At 67.2% G+C, this 18,570-nt stretch overlaps 2 protein-coding genes across 2 annotated transcripts; one reads left to right on the top strand and one right to left on the bottom strand.

Annotated features, from left to right (window-relative positions):
• Positions 1 to 1,859: 1,859 nt before the first annotated feature.
• ADORA2A (adenosine A2a receptor) lies at positions 1,860 to 17,039 on the bottom strand. Its single transcript, XM_027566152.1, is given in 6 exon segments — positions 1,860 to 3,448; positions 9,391 to 9,731; positions 9,733 to 9,958; positions 16,011 to 16,179; positions 16,283 to 16,468; positions 16,841 to 17,039. Coding segments are annotated over 3 exon segments (1,269 nt in total). The 5' UTR covers positions 9,781 to 9,958; positions 16,011 to 16,179; positions 16,283 to 16,468; positions 16,841 to 17,039; the 3' UTR covers positions 1,860 to 2,568.
• Positions 12,371 to 17,297, top strand: LOC113875150 (translation initiation factor IF-2-like). Its single transcript, XM_027513551.1, has 8 exons — positions 12,371 to 12,482; positions 13,072 to 13,235; positions 13,887 to 13,925; positions 14,276 to 14,368; positions 14,606 to 14,783; positions 16,116 to 16,388; positions 16,607 to 16,819; positions 16,894 to 17,297. The coding sequence occupies exons 1-8, from the start codon at positions 12,371 to 12,373 to the stop codon at positions 17,295 to 17,297; spliced, it is 1,476 nt and encodes a 491-aa protein (XP_027369352.1).
• The last annotated feature ends 1,273 nt before the right edge of the window (positions 17,298 to 18,570 follow it).

Here is an 18,570-nt window from a genome sequence, read left to right as displayed (position 1 = left end):
CTTAATAAAACGGGTAGCGTCGCAGAGGTAGGTTTTCAAGGGGAAAGCGGGCCCGCCTCTCTTGGATCAAGTGATGAGCCAGGACCCAGCCTGAGCCGGGCCTCTGCTCACAGGCTTCCCAGGGAACCCTGGTGACACCACAGAGAGGGCTGGTCTCTGATAGAACCCCGTGCCTGGGACAGGCTTGCAGAAGTCTGCTGCCCACCCCCGGGCCCCGGGAAAGGCCAGGAGAGGCCAGAGTGGCCCCGGGCCGGAGTCTCAGGGCTTCAAGCAGCCCCGACGTGGCCCCCAGCCGCTCGGCGCAGGGCCGGAACGCCTCTGCAGCCCCAGGGCTGGGCCGGCCTCACATCTCGCTGGGGCTGCTGTTGGGATGACTTTGCCCAGATGTGCGTTTGTGTGCACACACGTGTGTGTGTTCTTGTACGGCCAGGGCATGACACACACATCTGTTTGTGTCTGTGTACACGCACGCACAAGCCTGGCTCCCAGTGGGAGCCTGCACAGGCGCGTCGCGTGTGGTGAGAGGGCACGGGGCCCTCTGGGGGCCCGGGGGAGAGTGGTCCCGTCGCCCCGGGACTGACCCCGCGAAGGCCCGGGGCTCAGTGGCACCTGAAACGTCTCCTGAGGCCCAGCTCTGTTCCTCCCCAGCCCAAACCTCTGTTCCCCGAGGCCTCAGCAAACGCTGGAGAGACAGGCTTTCTCTTTCCCGGCCTTTGTGGGTCTCTCGGTGGCCTCTCCCCACCAGCTGGCCAGGAGGACTCAGAGCCTTTGCGCTCTTGGCCGCTTCAGGCCCCAAGCTGGCCACCGTTCCGCCCTCTGCCCGCAGCCAGCACATGCCAGGGTGTGCGGGGTGGACGGGCCGGCGTGGGTAGGGTGGGCCGCGCATTGGTCTCTGCGGTTCTGGTCCTGGCTGTCTGTGAGAGCCCCTGGGAACCGCCACTGCCTGCATCCACCACATCTCTGCGGCAGGGGCTCGGGGGTCGTCCTGCGTCTCCTCTGTGTAGCCAGCCAGGAGGACCTCTGATGGATGGGGCCATGGGGTCCTCACACATACATCTGTTTAGTAGGAGTAGGAAGGTGTGCAGTGCAACGCCGCGAAACCCGGGGAGCAGGGTGAAAACACGAGGAGCATGCAGCTGTCTCTTGTGTCTTCAGCAGCGTGGTGGGAACACGGCATGATTGCGTAGTTTTCGGTTTGGCTGAGACAGCTCGAGGCCTTGGACTTTCGGTCAGATAAGCCTGGGTTTTAGCTCCCTTCTGCCGTTTGCAAGCTGGGGACGGGGATGGGTGCTGAACCTCCCTCTGCTGTTCAGCCTCCTGCACAGGGAGCTCTTGGGGCTGCATGAGCACCGCCTGTGGCTTCTCCTGTTCCATCTCTGCCCCGAGTGTGCCTCTGCGACTCGACACCAGGCCTGGCTCTCTCTGGGGCACCCCCCACTTCAGACTTCTCCAGAAGGGGGGCACCTGCTCCTTGGTGGAGGGGGCAGGGCCCAGAGACAGTTGTCGGAGCAGGAAACCCCCCTGGTGGGAGCAGGGGTGGGGAATGACTCCAGGGGAAGGCAGTGTGGCCTCTATCTGCAACCCCCCATCGATTCCAGATTCCTCTGTGGCCTCGGGGAGGCGGGAGTCTGCTCCCCATGCTGAGGGGACCCGGGAGGGCGCCTCCTTCCTTTGGGACTGCACATGGACCTGTGGATTTCGCTGCAAGCAGACAGCCCGCTCCGGAGGAAGAGGGGCTCCCCGGAGCCCACCCACCCACCGCGGCCCCAGGCAGGCTGTCTATCCCACACCTGCAACACAGACCCACAGGTGTGTGGTAGGCTGGACTGTGGGCAGGGAAAGGAACTCAGACACCGTTCTCATGGGACGAGCTTGAAACACGACGTGGCTCACTTTTATTTTGTCTCAGAAAAAAACAACAAAATAACATTCCCTTCAGAAGGCAAGGCAGTTAGAGAGGGCCTCTGCCCGGGAAGCTCTGAGCCACCTAGACTCACCCCTGCTGGCCGGCCCTGGCCCCCTCGGCTCCAACCCCCGTCCTCGAAGGGGACGCGCGGCCGCTCAGGGCAGTGGGGGCGCCTGCGGCCAGGTTAGCAGCAGGACCGAAACGGAGCCAGCAGCCAGGGAGGGAAGGTAAAATAAAAAGGGTCTCCTCAGGCCTTCGTTTTCTACTGGAAAAACAAAACAGTCCAACGCCGCCAGCAAGCACAGCAGCTCTGAACCCGTGGAAAGCCCGAGGAGCGGGTGAGTGTGCAGGGGCCCCTGTGAGGCCATTCCCCAGCCTCGGGCCAGCCAGCCTGCTCTGCAGAGACGCGGCGGCACTTGGCGGTGCTTCAGCGGCTGGGGACCGGCCCTGGCCTGGTGCAGGGCCGCCTCCGCGGACTCCAGACCCTCCCTGCCGGGCCTCACGCCGCTCCGGCCGCTGGGGGGCGCCCTCCTCGGTCCAAAGTGGGAACCGAGCGCGAGAAAGGGGGTCTCCGCACATGCACTCCGCTCCCAGCACGACGGGTCCTCCCACGCGGGAGGAGAACGTCCCTTCCCTTCCGAAGGGGCGCGCTCGGCGGGCCCTCAGGACACTCCTGCTCTGCCCCGGGGACCCCCGAGGCCCGGGGACTCTGGGCGCCGGCCCTGGAGCTGCACGTCCGGGACGCGCGCGTCCCGCTGGGACCCGCGGGCGCCGCCCGCGCTGGGCAGCGCCAGGGCGGGGCCGTCGGGCCGGGGGGCGCTGCCGTTGGCCCAGACGCCCCCGGGCGGGTGGCCGTTGAGGCGGAGGCCCACGCGCTCCGGGTCGTGAGCCGCCAGCGCGCGGGCGCCGGGGTCCCCCGCCTTGAAGGGCTCGCGCCGCCGCCGCCGCCGCAGCACGTGGCTGCGCACGATCCTGCGGAAGGTGTGGCGGAACTCGCGGATGCGGTAGGCGTAGATGAAGGGGTTCACCACCGAGTTGCCGTGCGAGAGGACGATGGTCAGGTACATGAGCCAGGGCGGGGCGTGGCCGCACGAGGGGCAGAAGAAGGTGAAGCAGTTGATGACGTGCAGGGGCAGCCAGCACAGGGCGAACAGCCCCACGATGATGGCCAGCGACTTGGCGGCGTGCACCTCCTTCTGCAGCGTGGACCGCGGGCGCTCCCCCGGGGGCGGCGGCTGGCTCTCCGTCTGCTTCAGCTGCCGCCGCGCCGCCAGGAAGATGCGCAGGTAGACGCCCAGCATGAGCAGCAGCGGCAGCAGCACGCAGGCGAAGAAGTTGTAGTAGACCATGTAGCCCATGGGCACCACGTCCTCGAAGAGACAGGCCACCTGGCCCTCCCCGCAGACCTGGGAGCTGTTCCGGCTCTCCTGCTGACTGCAGTTGTTCCAGCCCAGCATGGGGGTCAGGCCGATGGCGAAGGACAGCACCCAGCAGACGGCGATGATGCCCTTGGCACGCGTGCCCGTCACCAAGCCGTTGTACCTGGGGAGAGGGGACCCGCATCAGAGAGGAGCCTGGGCACCTGCCGCCCGACCGTCCACTGGCCCCGAGGTCTTGGGCCAGGCGGTTCCTGCCGCCTGGCCTCAGTGTCCTCTGATGGCTGTACTGCTTGACTTGGTTTGGTTTGAAGGGGCTAATGTGACTTGGGAAGGGGGAGGGGAGAAGTTATAACCTCCATGCTGATCTTGGGCGCTGCGAGAATGCATTTCCTTGCGGTGTGGGAATGCCCTGGAGGGTGGTCACCGGCTGGAGACAGCACCAGCCAGATCCAGCCTGTCAGGGCTCACACGTCCTGTGCTCCATGCTCTTCCTCTCCTACTTTACCTGGGGTCCCCAGAAGCCCCCCAGGGAGAGGCAGCACAGGAGGGGAGGGGAAGGGTGGAGGTCCCAGGCCAGGTGAGATGCTCATCTCTTCCAAATCTGCCCAGAGCCCTCTGGAGAGGGGTCTGGATGTCTTAACGTTTGCACAGCAGCCTTCACATTCAAGAGGACGCATTGCCCAAGATCCTAAGGTCCAGAGAGAAATAATCTGGCCCGAATGACTCCATACTCTGGAGGGCTCCACACTTGGGGAGAGGCTGGACCTGCCCGCCCAGAAGGTGACACCAACGAAAAGAGATGGCAGGGACTTCCCTAGTGGCCCCATGGGTAAGACACCAAGCTCCCAATGCAGGGGACCTGGGTTCTATCTCCGGTCAGGGAACTAGATCCCACGTGCCACAAGAGACCCGGAGCAGCCAAATAAATCAGTTTGAAAAAAAGACGGCAGAGATTTTAAAGAACAGGCAGAAAAAACTCATCTGCCAGACTGAGGAGGGCGGCCTCAGGGTTCCGAGGGATGAGCTGCGTTCCAGGGTTTTGGTTCCCCAACACCTCTACCAGTAGACCCGACCCATCCCTTTAAAGTTCAGGTCAGCTGTCTTCCCAGAGGAGTATCAAGTGCAACGAATCCCACCCAAGCTGGGCTCCCAAGGCTGGGGGCCCCGTGGATCCTGCGTCCATCTCTGCATCACCATCACTGAGAGAGCTGTAACAGGTGTCGAGGGGAAGCTCGCTTCCCTTAATTCCAGGATTGGAAGTATCTGCAGAAACTAGCTCAAGGGGGAGCAGACCCGGGGGCCTGCAGGTCACACAGGCGCGAGGCCGGCGGGCTGCTGCGCGTCACCGAGTGCGCAGGAGGCTCCAGACACCGCTCTGCCCCCACCCCGTGCCCTCACCGCCACACACGCCTGCCCGGCGCTGCAGGATCTCGGGGGCCAGAGCCCACTGTTCTGGGTAAAATCGCTCACGGGTTAAATTTTGTCAGCTGATTCACATTAAGGGAAAAAGAAAAGCTGGTACCTCTGATCTCTCATCGAACCCCTCATTCTCCTCTCCTGAGACCCCAGGAGAGGCGTGGCCTTGCCGTGGACACGCCAGGAGCCCGGAGGCTGCTCGGGCCAAGGTGAGTTTGTCAGTTCTGAGCCCACACAGTGCCCGAGCGGGACCCCACTCTCCCGAGCTCTGCGGCCCCAGTCAGCGCGGGCTTCGGTGCCTCTGGCAGGAAGAGGGTCACGGGCTTGCCCAGTTCGCCCACGCCACAGAAAGCCTACACTGCCCGATTTCCGGTTCTGGAGCTTCAAATGTAAGGCCAGAGGTTATTATTTTTTTCCCACTTAATTCTTAGGTAGCACTTGCTGTGTGCTAGGCACTGCTTCTAGTACTCCGCAAACAGTGATTTAAATAGTCTCACTGAATAGGAGGCTGTTTTAATGTTGCCATCTTTCGGAAGCAAAGCATACCCCTCTCTGGGGCCTAGCGCTGGTGCGTTCTTGCTTAGCCGTGTTCTGTTACTCTGAGCCCCAGTTTCCTCGTCTTAAAACGGGGCTAAGACCGCGGGGCCTGGAGCACTGTCCCATGAGGGCAGGACAGAGGGTCAGTGGGTGGACACCACAGGCAGGTGGGTGTGGTTCAGGGTAAGGGAGCTGTTCACAGGAGACATGGGCTGCCTCGGGCAGGGGTGGCCCTCCTGCCACTGGAGGCAATCAGCAGAAGTGAACCTCAGCTGCAGTCCCAGCGCGCAGCTGCTGAGGGAGAGGAGGCTGACTGGTATTCCCTGAGTAAATGAACTTGGGGGGTGCCGGGGAAGCCGGGGCTCAGCGTGAAGGCTGCTGGGGACACGGTTTAAAAAGCCCACGCTGTCCAGCTGTCTCCATGCAGACGAGGAGACCCAGGAGAGGAAGTCTGCCGCTGCATCCTGTAAGGGAAGCCCCTCCTGGGGGCAGGAGCAGACGCTGATGGCACCCGTCTGTGGGCAGAGGATGTCTGGAGGAGCCCCGGCCCTGCCTTCCCGGAAGGTGGGGGGGGCGCAGCCCCTCACCGTGCTTGCTGCTCTTCCTTTTGATGTTTTCAATACGTGCAGTTCTTTATTCAAGGAGTGCCCAGACAGATTAATCTTGTTACTCAAAAGAAAGCCTCTTAGGCTCCCAGGGGACCGGGTCAATGTTTGGGCTCAAACGGGGAGCCACGGCCACGCCCCAGCCTGGCCCAGCGGCAGCCCCTGGGCTGTGTCTGTGACTGAGGTGGTCGCGTCCTGCCCCACGGGGCCTCAGACAGCCTGCCTGCCTGCTGGACGGGGGTGTGCCCAGGCCAGCCAGCGCTGCGTGGTCCTGGGGGCCCGGAGGCGTCGCGGGGCGCTGGCACCCCCCCACACTTTGTGTGCTGACCCTGCTGGGGGCCCCCGTCTCTCCCACTGGGGGCTGCCCTCTGATCCAGTCATGCCCCCCAGTTCTCGGTGGGACTCACTGCACACCTGCCCTTTGGTCGGGAGAAAGCAGAGCCTTCCCAGTAGCCCAAAGGCGCCTGCGGCTCACGGCTGGAACCCACCCTCCCTCTCAGGCTCGGGCAGGCCTGAGCCGCCGCACAAGCCCCGTGGGCCCGTGCACCTGTCCCCTCTCCCTGCCCAGGGCCTGCCCGCAGGCTCCTTCCTTCCCCGGGGCGTCCGTCCAGGCGGGGCCCCCCGTGACACCAGCCCCCCAGCACCGGTACGCCCCCGCAGGCTTGGTGTCATGCCCTGCAGGGAGCGCCCTCTCCAGCACCCACTCAGAAGCCAGGGTGCTCGGGTCTGACCTCTGGGGCGATCCAGCACCCGGGCCCGGGACTCTGCTGCCCCACGAGGAGACTGCTCCCCAGGGTCTGTGGGGGTTAACGAGAGAGGAGGGAGGCGGCCCTGGAGTTCCCCTGGGAGTCTGTCCGTGGGGGATATGGAGAGCGCCTGTCCCCACCCCTGGGCAGGCCCTGCACTCAGGAGGCATATGGAGATCTTTCTGAAGCTGCATTCTTCGTTTTTAAAGAGAAATTAACGGTGAATGGTGCGGGCTTGGGGACGGGCACCTTAGAGCATCGTCAGCGGCTGGACTTCAGAGCAGCCAGTGGGCCTCCTGAGCGGAGCAAGAAATGGCACACGGGCCGGGCTGGCTTCCCACGGGAGGGGGCAGGGACAGGTGTCCCGAGCCGGGCAGCCCCCGGAACTGCCCGGAGCTCCGGGCTCCCGCCTGCCTCTGTCTCGTCCCCTCACGCCCGGCCTGTCCTCGGGCGCCCCAGCAGACACCGTTCCACGCCTTGTCCCCCGGCCCTCACACCCCAGGGCCCTTGAGTCCCAGGGTCAGGAGACACTTTTCCTTCAGAGCGGCCGCTGGCATCCTCCTGCGCAACAGGAGGGTCACAGCCGCCGCTGGCCGGGATGAGCGGAGACGTGAGCTCACATCCTGGCGGCGCTAGCGCCCGGCCCGGAGGGACGCATATCACCTCCTCCAGCCTGCGGCCGCCTGACCCGGCAGCCAGGCCGGCCCCTCCAGAGCCCTGCCTCGCGCAGCTCAGACGGCCGGGGTCGGGGTGGGACTAGGCCCCGCTCTTGAAGGGCGTGGGGCTGGGGAGGTGTGGCCAGGCCCATGGCTCTGAGCCTCCAGCAGCTTCAGAAAGGCCTGAATCCCCATCCACCCTCCTGCCATCCTCCCGCAGGGCCCCACCACTCCAGTCCACTCACTGGGCCCTCAAACCCTCGGCCCCTGGGACAGATGGAAAACGGGCCCAGAGAGGGGCAGCGGACCCCCCACTGTCACAGCACGGGCCACCCGCCTGCACCGGGGAGGAGGCTGGGATTTGTGACTCTCAGAGAACCGACAAGAAGCCACAGGCCTCTCTCGTGATCAGCGGCTAACCCTGATCGCCCCCAGACCTGCCGTCCCTTGCATGCATCAGGCCCACACTGGCCCTGGCCTGGAAAGGGACGTCAGTCAGACCAGCCTCTGTGTCCTGGACCAGCCTGGACTTCAGCCCGCCATTCAGGCTGGTCCTCGGTTAGGGCCGGGGTCGCCTTTCCTTCTGACGAGGGTCCTAGGCTCTCCCGGGACACGGCATCCCTGGATGGCCACGCAGGCCCGGGTCCTCCTTTGTTTGAGCAGCAGGATGTGGGCGTGTGCTGGCCCCCGAGAGCCCGGGGCAGTGACGGCCGCCTGACCTGGGGGCCTGGGGCCGCCCTGTGAGCAATCCCGCAAAGGACCGCAGTCACGGGGCGGCAGGCGCACTCCTTCCCAGACCCAGCCCGGCTGTGCTGCCAGCTTGCTGCGCGGCCCTGGAGGCTGGTGCTTCTCAGTCTTGTTTTCCCACCCAGATGATGGGAAGAAATGACCTCTGAGCGTGCCCTCGGGTTCCACACTCGACATTTCCACTTGCTCATCAAGCCTCTTCCCCGGCCCGGCCAGGCGCCCTCAGCCCAGCGTGGGGCTGCTCCGTAAGCAGGCGCCACCTGCTAGTATTCACCACCTCCCTCGGGCCTGCCACCATCAAGGTTGTGGGGCTCAGTCCCAGAACGGAGGGGCAGGGAGGCAGGCCCGAAGCCCCCCGACCCCCTCTGGGTCGGTGGTGGTGTAGGTGGAGGCTGCTTTTAAGTGAACTCAGCCTCGGGGAGAGTCTTTGTTTCCACAACACTCGCCTGAAGTCATTTCACAAGAGTTTCACCAGGAAAACCCCACCAGCCCCAACCAGGCCGTGAGGGAGAAGCATGATTTGCATAGAGGTCCAGATGACTCACCCGAGGCATCTGGCCGAGTCACTTCCCCTCAGGGTCATTTTCCTAACCTGCAAAGTGCAGGCTGGCCCGGAGGGGCTGGAAGAAGGCGGCTTCTAGCCGAGGCCCGTGGTTTCCCGTGGGGCCCACCCCACCCCAGCATCACGCTTTGTGACCGGAGGCCCAGACGCAGCCACCCCCAGGCCTGGACACACGGCTCACCAAGAGCTGCAGCACGACAGACTCTCCTGGGTGCCCTGGGGAGGACCAGCCTGGCCCACACCCGCGGCTATCAGCCAGCATGCCACGACTGCCGGCCGTGCCAGGCCCTGGGCAGCCCCACGGCCCCGGCTGAACACAATGACACCATGCCAAGCCCTGACCCCCAGTTCACCCTGACCCCCGAGTTCACCCTGATCTCTGGTTCACCCTGACCCCCGAGTTCACCCTGACCTCTGGTTCACCCTGACCCCCGGTTCACCCTGACCTGAGTTCACCCTGACCTCTGGTTCACCCTGACCCCCAAGTTCACACTGACCCCCGGTTCACCCTGACCTGAGTTCACCCTGACCTCTGGTTCACCCTGACCCAAGTTCACCCTGACCCCCGAGTTCACCCTGACACCTGTTCACCCTGACCCCCGGTTCACCCTGACCCCCAAGTTCACCCTGACCCCCAGGTTCACCCTGACCCCCGGGTTCACCCTGATCCGAGTTCACCCTGACCCCCGAGTTCACCCTGACTCCCTGTTCACCGTGACCCCCGAGTTCACCCTGACCCCCAAGTTCACCCTGATCCCTGGTTCACCCTGACCCCCGGCACAGCCCCTCAGGGGTGCAGCCCCCGGCACGAGGCACCCCCGGGGAGCAGGACTCACCGGAGCGGGATTCGGATGGCAATGTAGCGGTCAATGGCGATGGCCAGCAGGCTGAAGATGGAGCTCTGCGTGAGCACCAGGACAAAGCAGGCGAAGAAGAGGCAGCTGTGGCAAGCCGCGCAGAAGCCGGTGCTCAGGGTCACGGCGAAGGGGATGGCGAGCACCCCCACGGCGATGTCGGCTGCCGCCAGCGACGCCACGAAGTAGTTGGTGACGTTCTGCAGGTTGCTGTTGATCCACACCGCCCAGCACACCAGCACGTTGCCCAGGATGGCCAGCACGGCGATGGCCAGCTCCACCGCGATGTACACTGAGAAGCCGGACATGGCGCGCGCGGCGGCCGGCGGGCGGGCTCAGCGAGGACGCGGGCCGCGCCAGCGCTCCGTCCATAGCTGCGGCACGGCCGGCCCCCCCAGGCCCCGAGCCCCTTCTTTGCAGGAGCGGGGCGACCCTGCCGTCGGTCGGGGGCTCCCCCAGCACGCTTCACCGCCCACGGCGCGGCTCCAGAACGCAGACGCCCTGCAGGCGCTCCGGTGGCATCTCAGCTCTGCTTCAGGTCCTGAGACACCTGCCAAGGGAGAAGCCTCGTGAGGAGCTGGACCTCCGGGCACGGCCAGAGATAGCCGGCAGCCCCCCACAGGCAGGCACCGGCCGGAGGACGACCCACCCTGCCCGGCCCTCGGGGAAGGCGGGGGTCAGCCCGAGTGCTTTTCTCCCAGAGGAGCAAAACCTCGCAGAGGTGAATCGCTTCTGTCGCCCCCGGGGCTCAGCTCGCTTCCCGAGCCTTCTGTGGCAGCCCCCCCCACCCCCTCCTGGAAACCCCTGGGTCTGCCGGGACCACCCTCCTTGCCCAGCGTCCCTGAGAGCCGGGAGCTGCCCAGAGGCCCCGCGCGCTCGCCCTGCGGGGCGCCCCACTGGGAGTGCAGGGGTGCCGGAGCGCTCGGAGGGGGCCCGCCCCCAGCAGACCCCGCCCGCGGAGGCGCGTCTGGGCGGGGCGCTCCTCAGCCCCGCCCGCTGCCTCCTCCCACGCCCGCTGCCAGCCCGCTCCTCCGCCCGCCCGCGGGGGTGCTCAGCCAGGACTCGGCGGGCACCGGCCTCGGCGGGCACCGGCCTCGGTTTCCCCACTGACACAGTGGGAAGGCTGGACCCTTGTCGCCTCTGGGGGCCATTTAGGCTCTCACCCGTGATTCTACGAGCAGGAAATGAGCACGCGTGAAACAGCTGCCCCCGTCCCAACCCGGTCAAAATATCCTGGTGTCAAGAATCCGCGACAGCTCTGGAGAAGCAGCCTGCCTCCCAGGGGCCGCTGAGCTCCCCCGACACTCAGAGGCCTCTCCCCACCGCTTTGGCTTCCCTGCCACACTCCGTCGTGCTGCCCGGCAGGGTCCCCTGTGCCAAGTCCACCCTCCTCCTGCCCCAAGCTCCCCCTGCCGGGGGCCCAGGTGCACACGGGCAGTGGTGGCCGCCGGCCGCGGGGACAGGTGTCTGCATGAGGGCTGGGGGCTGCCCGGCCCGTCTGTCCTCCAGGATGCGAGGCATCGGCTGGACAGGCCACCTTGGGAGAAGGCTGCTCGTGGCCCCTAGCTGCATTCAGAGGGCCGGGTCCCCTCACCAGTCCAGGAGGTGCTGTGGTGCTGAGACAGAGGACCCCGCAGCTCCCTTCTGACAGCTCCACCCCTGCCTCCGGCAGCTGCAGCCGGTGGTGGGCACCCCGTGACACAGCAGCAGGGAGCAGGAGAGACGAGGCGGAGCCCCTGACAAACCGAGGGGTCCCTGCAGCCTGTGGGTTCTCCCAGGCCTGCCAGCTGCTACAAACAAGTCCCACCGAGCCCCTGTTGAACACAGGGCACGTGCCAGCCAGCGGCTTACAGAGCTGGCCAGCAGCAAAGGTGGGCGGACCGAGCCTCCCAGTGCCACCTCCGGCCACGTGGTGTCCCTTGGCGCCTCTGGCCGGCAGCCCAAAGCAGCAGTCCCCCGGGGCACCTGGCTGCTGAAGCTCCGCGTCCAGGTCTCGCCATCCTCCCACTGGAGCAAAGGGGCAGGCTTCTCTCTGGGGGGCGTCTCGGGTCCAGCGCCAGTCCCCCACCAGTGAGCCGCCGGCCTCCTGCCGACCCCCTGCCATCCTTCTTGCCCTGCCTTGGCCTCTCCCGGGGAAGCTGCGTTGGCGGCGCACGGCCCACGCTGGAAGCCTGACTCGGGCCCAGCCCATCTCCCAGACCGAGGGCCCCGGGGCCGGCTGACCCAGATTGGTACCGTGTTTCTGGGGAGCTGAAGCTGGACTGTCTGGGCCTCGTTTGGAGCCCCAGTGATGGGGGAATACCGCCAGCTCATGCCCCAGATGTTGGCTGACCCCACAAGAGCCAGGATGCTTGGCACGGAAGGGCCTTGGGGCCCCTAAGCCAAGCCCTCCATGAGCGCCTCCCGGGACCTCTAATCCTCAGGGCGTCCCCATCACCTTCTGCACCCAGGGTGCCCAGGCCTCTAAACTGGAGCTACCCTCCTGCCGTCCACCAGGGGCCGGGGGCGCCCTCCCACCCAGGTCGGCCCTCGAGGAGCCAGCGCGCCCCTGCACCCCGTCTGCCTCCCGCAGCTGCAAGCACAGCCCTGGCCACACAGACCACCCGGGCGTCGGCCAGACCCGGCCCTCCAGCGCCGAGCGGAGCGCGTGAGGGGCGCCCGGGGCAGGCGGGCTGGAGGTGGCCAGAGCGTCCCTGCCGTCAGACCCAAGTCAGCCTGGGCCCTTTGCCGGACTTTACTGCTTATCAATGCTCCTGTGACAGCCTGTTTCAAGCCAGTCACACGTCACTGACGGGAACCGGGAATCAACGCGCACAGCTGGGGAGAACCAGGCTCCAGCCCCACGCTGACCACCCAGACCTGAGCTGTCCCAGGGCTCCCCCTGGACTCCACCTCAGAGCCCAGGCTCGAGCAGCCTGCTGGGGAGCTCAGGAAAGGAGGCTGCAGGGGCCTAAGAGCCCCCATGAACCTTGCTGGGGAAATGCCCATGGAAAACGGCAGCAAGGAGGCTTCCTGGGGCCTCTGGGTGCCTCCCTGCCGCCCCGCCTTCGGAGGCGTCCCAGAGCCACAGGAAGGTCAGAGGCCCAGGGCCCAGGGTTGGGGCTGGGGCTGGGACCGGATCTGGCAATTTCCTATCCCTTTCTGTTGGCCCTCGTTAATCCTTGAGTCATCTGTCGCTAGCCAAGAGGGGCAATTAAGTATTAATGATGCAGTATTTCCTTGTGATTGTCGCCGGCCGGGGACAGGGCAGAGGGCAGAAGCCATCCCATGGCAGGCCAGAGTCACGTGCCAGGGAAGCAGCATGCTAAGCCTGGGGAGGGCAGCCCCACAGGATTCCCCAGCAGACAGGCTCCGTCCCGCCTTCCTCCTCACCCTCACCAGTCTGGCCGCTCTGATTAAAACCTCTGTGTAATCAAAACGCACACGCTTCCTGGCTCCTCGTCCGTCCCACTGGCGAGGCTTTCTGTGCTGCGCATGGCCAGGTAGCGGGTGGGCCCCCAGGGCCTGCTGGACGGAGGTGCCTGGCAGCTAGCACACAGCTCCCTGCACACCTGCTCCTGAGTATCGCGAAGGGTGGGGTACCGCCTGGGCCTGTCACAGCCACGCTGGGCCTCTTCCCGGGCTCCAGAGCCCCAGCCTGAGACCCCTCCACTAGCTTCTCAGCAAGTGTTTCTGAGAACTTGACCCTGTGCCCAGCAGCACCCTGCCTGCTGGAGCCCAGGGAGCCCGCTGCCAGCCGCTGCCTGGCCCGAGCCCACGGCCGGGGTCTTAAGGCGCTGTCGTCCCGGGAGGCCGACCCGAGAGCTGCCGCCCAGGCTGGTGTGCGGGTCATGCTCCACCTCCAAGACCTCAGCTCCACTCCGAGAGCCTGCGAAGCACAGTTTCAAAGCACGGGAGGAAAACTAAGCGTAAGACAGATAAGCAACCAGTGGCTAAAATACAGAGACTTGTTCCAGAAGAGACGAAGGCAATGCAATAACTGAAAACGACGATCAAAGGTACTTAAGGTCTTCAGAGAGGGAAAGGAAAGGCGTCCGTAAAGAAGAACGAGAATTCCCGGCAGCACCGAAAAGAACATGCAGACACGGCAGAAATGAAAACCCTGGGAGGGAACCACAGAGGGACCGACAGGCACACGGTGCGCTGTGTGACGCGCACACGAGCCGAGAACGTCAGGGCGTGAGGACCGCCGAGGACCGTCAAGCAGGCCTCACAGAGCAGGAGGGCGAGAGCCTGAGGTGGCCTGGGCAACACCGACCTCCGTCTCACGGAGGGGGCTTGGTGGGCAGCTGCACTCCTCTCCAACCGCGGGCCCCTCGCTGGCCGTCGGGGGGCCCCGAGTCTGGACACGCGCCTCCCCCAAACCCCCAGGGCCTTGGGACCCGCCCGGCCCCCCTCCAAAAGCATCAGCGGGGGCAGAGCAGTGACTCCAGCGCTGCCTGGAGGAGCCAGGGGGCCTCCTCCCTCCGGCCCTGCAGGGCTGCCAGCCCGAGGAACTCGGCAAGGGCAGCCCCCAGGTGGGCACCGGCCGGCGATCCCTCCCCTAGGGCCCCCGGGGTGCAGCTGCTGCTCTCGGAGCCTGAGGGCAGGATGTGGTGAGGGGCAGGGCTGAGGGCAGTCCCTGCACTGGGCCCCACCCCCCGGGGCTTCCGCACAGCAGGCCCTGGGGCCACGCACAGGGCCCCTCTCCATCCCCTCGGGTCCAGGCCTACGCTGGACAGGCTGCAGGCCCGGCCCCTCAGCCTTAGATGGCGCCCCCTGGCCACCTCCCCACCACCCCCTCCAAGGGGCCGCTCCTCACACAAGGCCCTGGGTGCCCGTTCCTCCAGCTCATGCTCCGAGACCCTGAGTAAGGGGTGTCCCCCAGGCTCTGCACATCCCTGGGGGGTCTTGGCTCCCAGAGCCCTCCCAGGCGAATCTTCAACTGGCAGGACCGGCTCCTGTGCTTAAAGAGGGCAAGGTGGGGGGTGCTTTCCAAATGGGGACAGACCATAGCGGGCCCGGCTGGGGGCTGGCCTGCTCAAGGGGCGGTGCCCGGGGCTTGCGGAGGTGTCCACATGGGGGGTGGGGGAGGCAGACCCACCTCTGGGCCTGGAGGCGTGGAGACGTGCTGACACAGCTCCGGGGGCGGATGGGGGTGGGTGGGCCAGAGCGGCTGGCTCCCTGACCCCTCAGTGGCCCCCGGCCCCGCCTGCAGTTTGCAGAGGCTACTGAGGAGCCAGAGGCGAACCCTCCTGTGAAGATGGGCAGAAACCACCGCCCTGCCAGCAGGGGAGGCACCCAGGTGGCCCTTGCCTGCCTCTGCCTGGCACACCCCAAGGCCCACCCTCTCTTCCAGGGGACAGACGGCTGGACCCACGAGGGCAGCAACCGAGGTCGGAGCCGCAGAAGGACCCTGCCCAGCAACTTCTCACTCAGGCCTGTCCTGCAGGAGCGGGTGCGGGCCAGAACCATCTAGCAGAGCCCTCCGGGGACGTGTGAGGCTCAGAGACGCGTCAGGGAAGGGTTGGGGTGGTGGGGGGCTGGACAGCTGGAGCGCCCTGCCTCCCCGACCCCCACCCTCTCTGCCCCTAGAGCAAGGGCAGCCCCCCTCCACTCAGCCCCTCCCGCCCCTGTCAGGATCCCATGGCTTCCACGCCCGGGGGGTCCTCCCACGACTGTGGGAGGCGATGGGGGGACCCGGCCTCCTCCCAGCCACGCCTGGGAGGCCACGGGTCTCCCAGCAGGGTGTCTCCCCCCGCATTGCAGCTCCAAGCTCCTGCTGTCCCTCCCGCTTCCAGGGCAAACCCTCCTGTGGCCGCCCACACTCCCCAGGCCTGAGGGCTGGAGCTCATCCTTCAGAAGCTCAGCACCTGAGGCCCGCGGTCTCCTCGGGGCCGCCGGACACACACACCGCCCAGAATGTCTTTTCAAGCCAGCCTTCAAGCCCTCGCCTGCCCTCTGGCCCTGCTGCCCTGGACTCTCACGGGTGCACAGATTTCAGCAGACAGGCAGAGCCCACAAGACCAGTCCCAGCTCACAGAGGCAGGGGGCTTGGGAGTCAGGCAGGTTAGGTGGAACGAGAGCTTCTCGCAGCTTTCACATCAGTGCTGCGAGCCCCCGGGGCCACGGCCCTGCACGGTGGACGCCGCCCAAGGCCGCCCCAGGGCCCCGCAGTTTGCAGGGTACGATGCCCGGGAGCCAAGCGCCTGCTCCCCACCCGGCGCTAGTCACTTGGCCCTCTGCTGACAGCGGTCTCTTGTGATGGCCCCCTAGCCCTGCAAGCCTAACAGCTTCTCTCCGGGGTTTCCCAGCTCAAGCACAGGCCCCAGTCTGCCCCCCTGCACCACCCAACATACACAGCCCCGAACATGAACCCAGCACGCACCATCCCACGTTTCACAGGATGAGAAGGCAGGTTGGCCGGGGCAGGAAGCCCAGTGAGGGATCCAGACCAGAATGTCTGGATGTCCGGGCCTCTCAATCTCGGCTGCTCCTGAAGCCGCCCACGGCCCTCTCGAGCTGTGGGCTCCTAGGGAGCAGACTGGGGCGGGGGCTGGCTGGGGGCCTGCACATCCCAGGACCCCGGGAGAAAGGAAATGCGCAAGCCCACACAGACTCACCTGGCCAAAGTCTTGTCTCCCACCGGCCGTGTGTGGGCAGTCCTCCGCTTTCCTGAAGCACTGGAGAGGGAGGCCGTGTCAGCCCAGAACACGGTCTGCTCTAAGGGGACGGGCCAGCGGCCCAAGTGACATCCGGGACCTGGGAGAGCCCGGGGACCTCCAGAAGACGCTGGCGGAGCGAGGAGGAGCAGACACCTCAGGATGGGGCCCGGCCCCAGGGGCAGAGCCTCTCCAGCCCACCCCAGGAGGAGGAGCCCCCGACAGCACCCCACCTGCCCGGCCCGCTGTGCGCCCAAGAACCGTCCATCGCGGGCCCTGGGCCGGACACACGGGGCAGCCCTGCTGGGCTTGGCAGTGACATGGAGGATCTAACAGCGGGTGCAGGGGCGGGGGAGCAGTCTGGAATCCCCGCAGAAAAGGGGCACAGGTCCCGCGGGTGGAAGCAGGCTCGGGGCCTCCTGAAATGGGGGAAAGGAGCCGTCCCCCGGGGGTCAGCTGCGGTACAGAGAAAAGGGGGTGGGGACACGCCCTCCGCTCCCAGCTTCTCTCCTCTCCCCCGCGGAGCCCTTGGCCCCCGCCTTCCTCCCATTGTACAGTCGGGGAAACTGAAGTCTACATCGCGGTGGCCGCGCCCCAGCGCAGACATCTCCGCTCGCTGGCCCGGGCCCCCCCATCCCCTGGGCACCCGGAGCCAAGCCCCTCGAGGGCCACCACCGTTCCCGCCAGTTCCGCCTTGGCTCAGGGCGGCCCCAGCGGGCCGCCAGGACTGTCCCCACCCCGGCCTCCCCCGGGGCGGGTCCCCGAGGCCGGTTCCCGCCACCAGCGCCCACCGGACGCGCCCGCGCTCGGCCAGCGCTCAGCTCCGTCCCTCGCCGCGCCCCAGGCGCTCGGACGCCGTCCGCTCAGCCTGCCTACCCGGGACGTCGGGACGCTCGCGCGCTCCGCCTGTGGAAGTCCCGGCCCGCGGGGGCCGCCCGCTCCGCTCCGGCCGGCCTCTGCGGCCCCCGCAGGCTCGACGAGGGCCCGGGGCCCCGGGCGCACCGGGGCCGCCCCCGCCCCTGCGCCGGGGCCGCGCGCTCTCGCCCCTTCCCCTCGCCGCCTGCCCCGCGCGCCTTCCGGTCCAGTCGGGGGGCGGCCCGGAGGGGTCCGCGCAGCGCCCCCCGACCGGGCTGGGGAGCCGGCGGCGCGCCCGAGCTGCCCCCGCGCCCGCCGCCGGCGGGGCGCGGACCACAGCCCTCGAACCGGCTGTCGGAGCGGCGGGAAGAGACACAGCGGCTGCGCGCCTGAAGGAGGGGGTCCGCGCCGCCCGCGCTCCCGGCCCCACGACCCTGGCCGCCCGCCTGCGACCCCAGACCCGCGGCCCCCACTGACCTGCTGCTCGAGCGCCGGCACCCGCGGTCTCGGCGTCGCTGGGGCTCCGGCTCCGCCCGCGGGCGCCCCCCGCCGGCGGCTTCCAGCCCCGCGCGGCCCGCGCCCCGCCCCGCCGCCCGCCCGCCCCGCCGCGCGCGGAGCCGGGCGCCCCGTGCCGCGGCTCGCGCCCCCCGCGCGCCCTCCACGCTCCCGGCTCCCGCGTCCGCTCAGGCCACCTGCCCCGTCCCTCCGACGATTCTCTCGTCCCGGGCCGCAGGCCCGCACTCGCTCCCCTCCGCCGCGAAGTCCCAGGCGCGCCAGCCCCGTGTCACCGTGTCGCCAACGGGAAGTGCCCTGTGCCTGGCGCCCCTCGGTCCTTTCCGCGGCGCCCGTTCCGGAAGGAGAAAGCTCAGCCTCAAACCAGGGTCCTGGGGGCTGGTCCCCAGCCTTGCCCGCCCTCCCTGAGTCCCGCCGGCCCCGCGCTGGTCCAAGATGCCACCCTCTGAGCCCTCCCCAGGTCAGGTCCTTCCCCCTCCCCAACTTCTCTGAGCAGAAGGAGGAGGAATCACCTTCGGCCTTCTCGACCCCCTGGAATCCCGCCTCGAGGAGGGTTCTGTCGATTCGGAATGGGAACGCCCCACGTCCATCCGTCTCCAGCTCAGCCACTCAAGGGGAGCCCCCTTCCACCCTGAGTCTGGACAGACACAGGGCCACCCCAGTCCTCTGAGGCTAGGGTGTCACTGCCAAGGGTTTGCAGGAACCCCGGGGTGGGGGCGCTGTTTGCTGGCCCCTGGGGTGGAGGCTGGGTTGGGGGCGGGCAGCTGTCTCTGCAGCAAGCCCATGGGCTGGGGGAAGCGCGGGATGAAGCGGGAGCTCCTCCGTCTGGGAGTGCAGCCTCCCCAGTTCGTCCCCCGCCCCATTCAGCCAGAGGGGACCCCTGCTCCCTGTCTCCGCTGATGTCCAGGGGCCCCCTCCCCAGGCACAGGGAGGCAGAGGAGGAGGGCTGGGGGAACCAGGATGGAACCCTGAGGCCTCAGGGGAGAGGCGCGGGAGCATGTCCCCATGACCCCCGGCTCAGCCCCCTTGCCCACCCCCCAGCCCGGGCCCTGGTCCCGCCCAGCTGGCTCTGTCTCCCCCTCCCCGGCACTCACCATGGACCCCGGTGCTGTGGCTTTCCCGCCGGCCCCGGGGGGCCCCTTGCCTCCCCTGT

This window comes from Bos indicus x Bos taurus, chromosome 17, assembly GCF_003369695.1.
Source record: "Bos indicus x Bos taurus breed Angus x Brahman F1 hybrid chromosome 17, Bos_hybrid_MaternalHap_v2.0, whole genome shotgun sequence".
Classification (NCBI taxonomy): Eukaryota; Metazoa; Chordata; class Mammalia; order Artiodactyla; family Bovidae; genus Bos; species Bos indicus x Bos taurus.
This window is presented reverse-complemented; position numbering and strand designations above follow the sequence as displayed.

What these genes read in the sequence shown, in the direction of transcription:
- LOC113875150 (XM_027513551.1), top strand. Translation starts at nt 12,371, where the DNA reads ATGAACCTTGCTGGGGAAATGCCCATGGAAAACGGCAGCAAGGAGGCT. An exon ending in TCGGCAAGGGCAGCCCCCAG is followed by an intron (nt 13,926 to 14,275) that starts GTGGGCACCGGC and finishes GGTGTCCCCCAG; the next exon opens with GCTCTGCACATCCCTGGGGG. An exon ending in CATGGAGGATCTAACAGCGG is followed by an intron (nt 16,389 to 16,606) that starts GTGCAGGGGCGG and finishes CCCATTGTACAG; the next exon opens with TCGGGGAAACTGAAGTCTAC.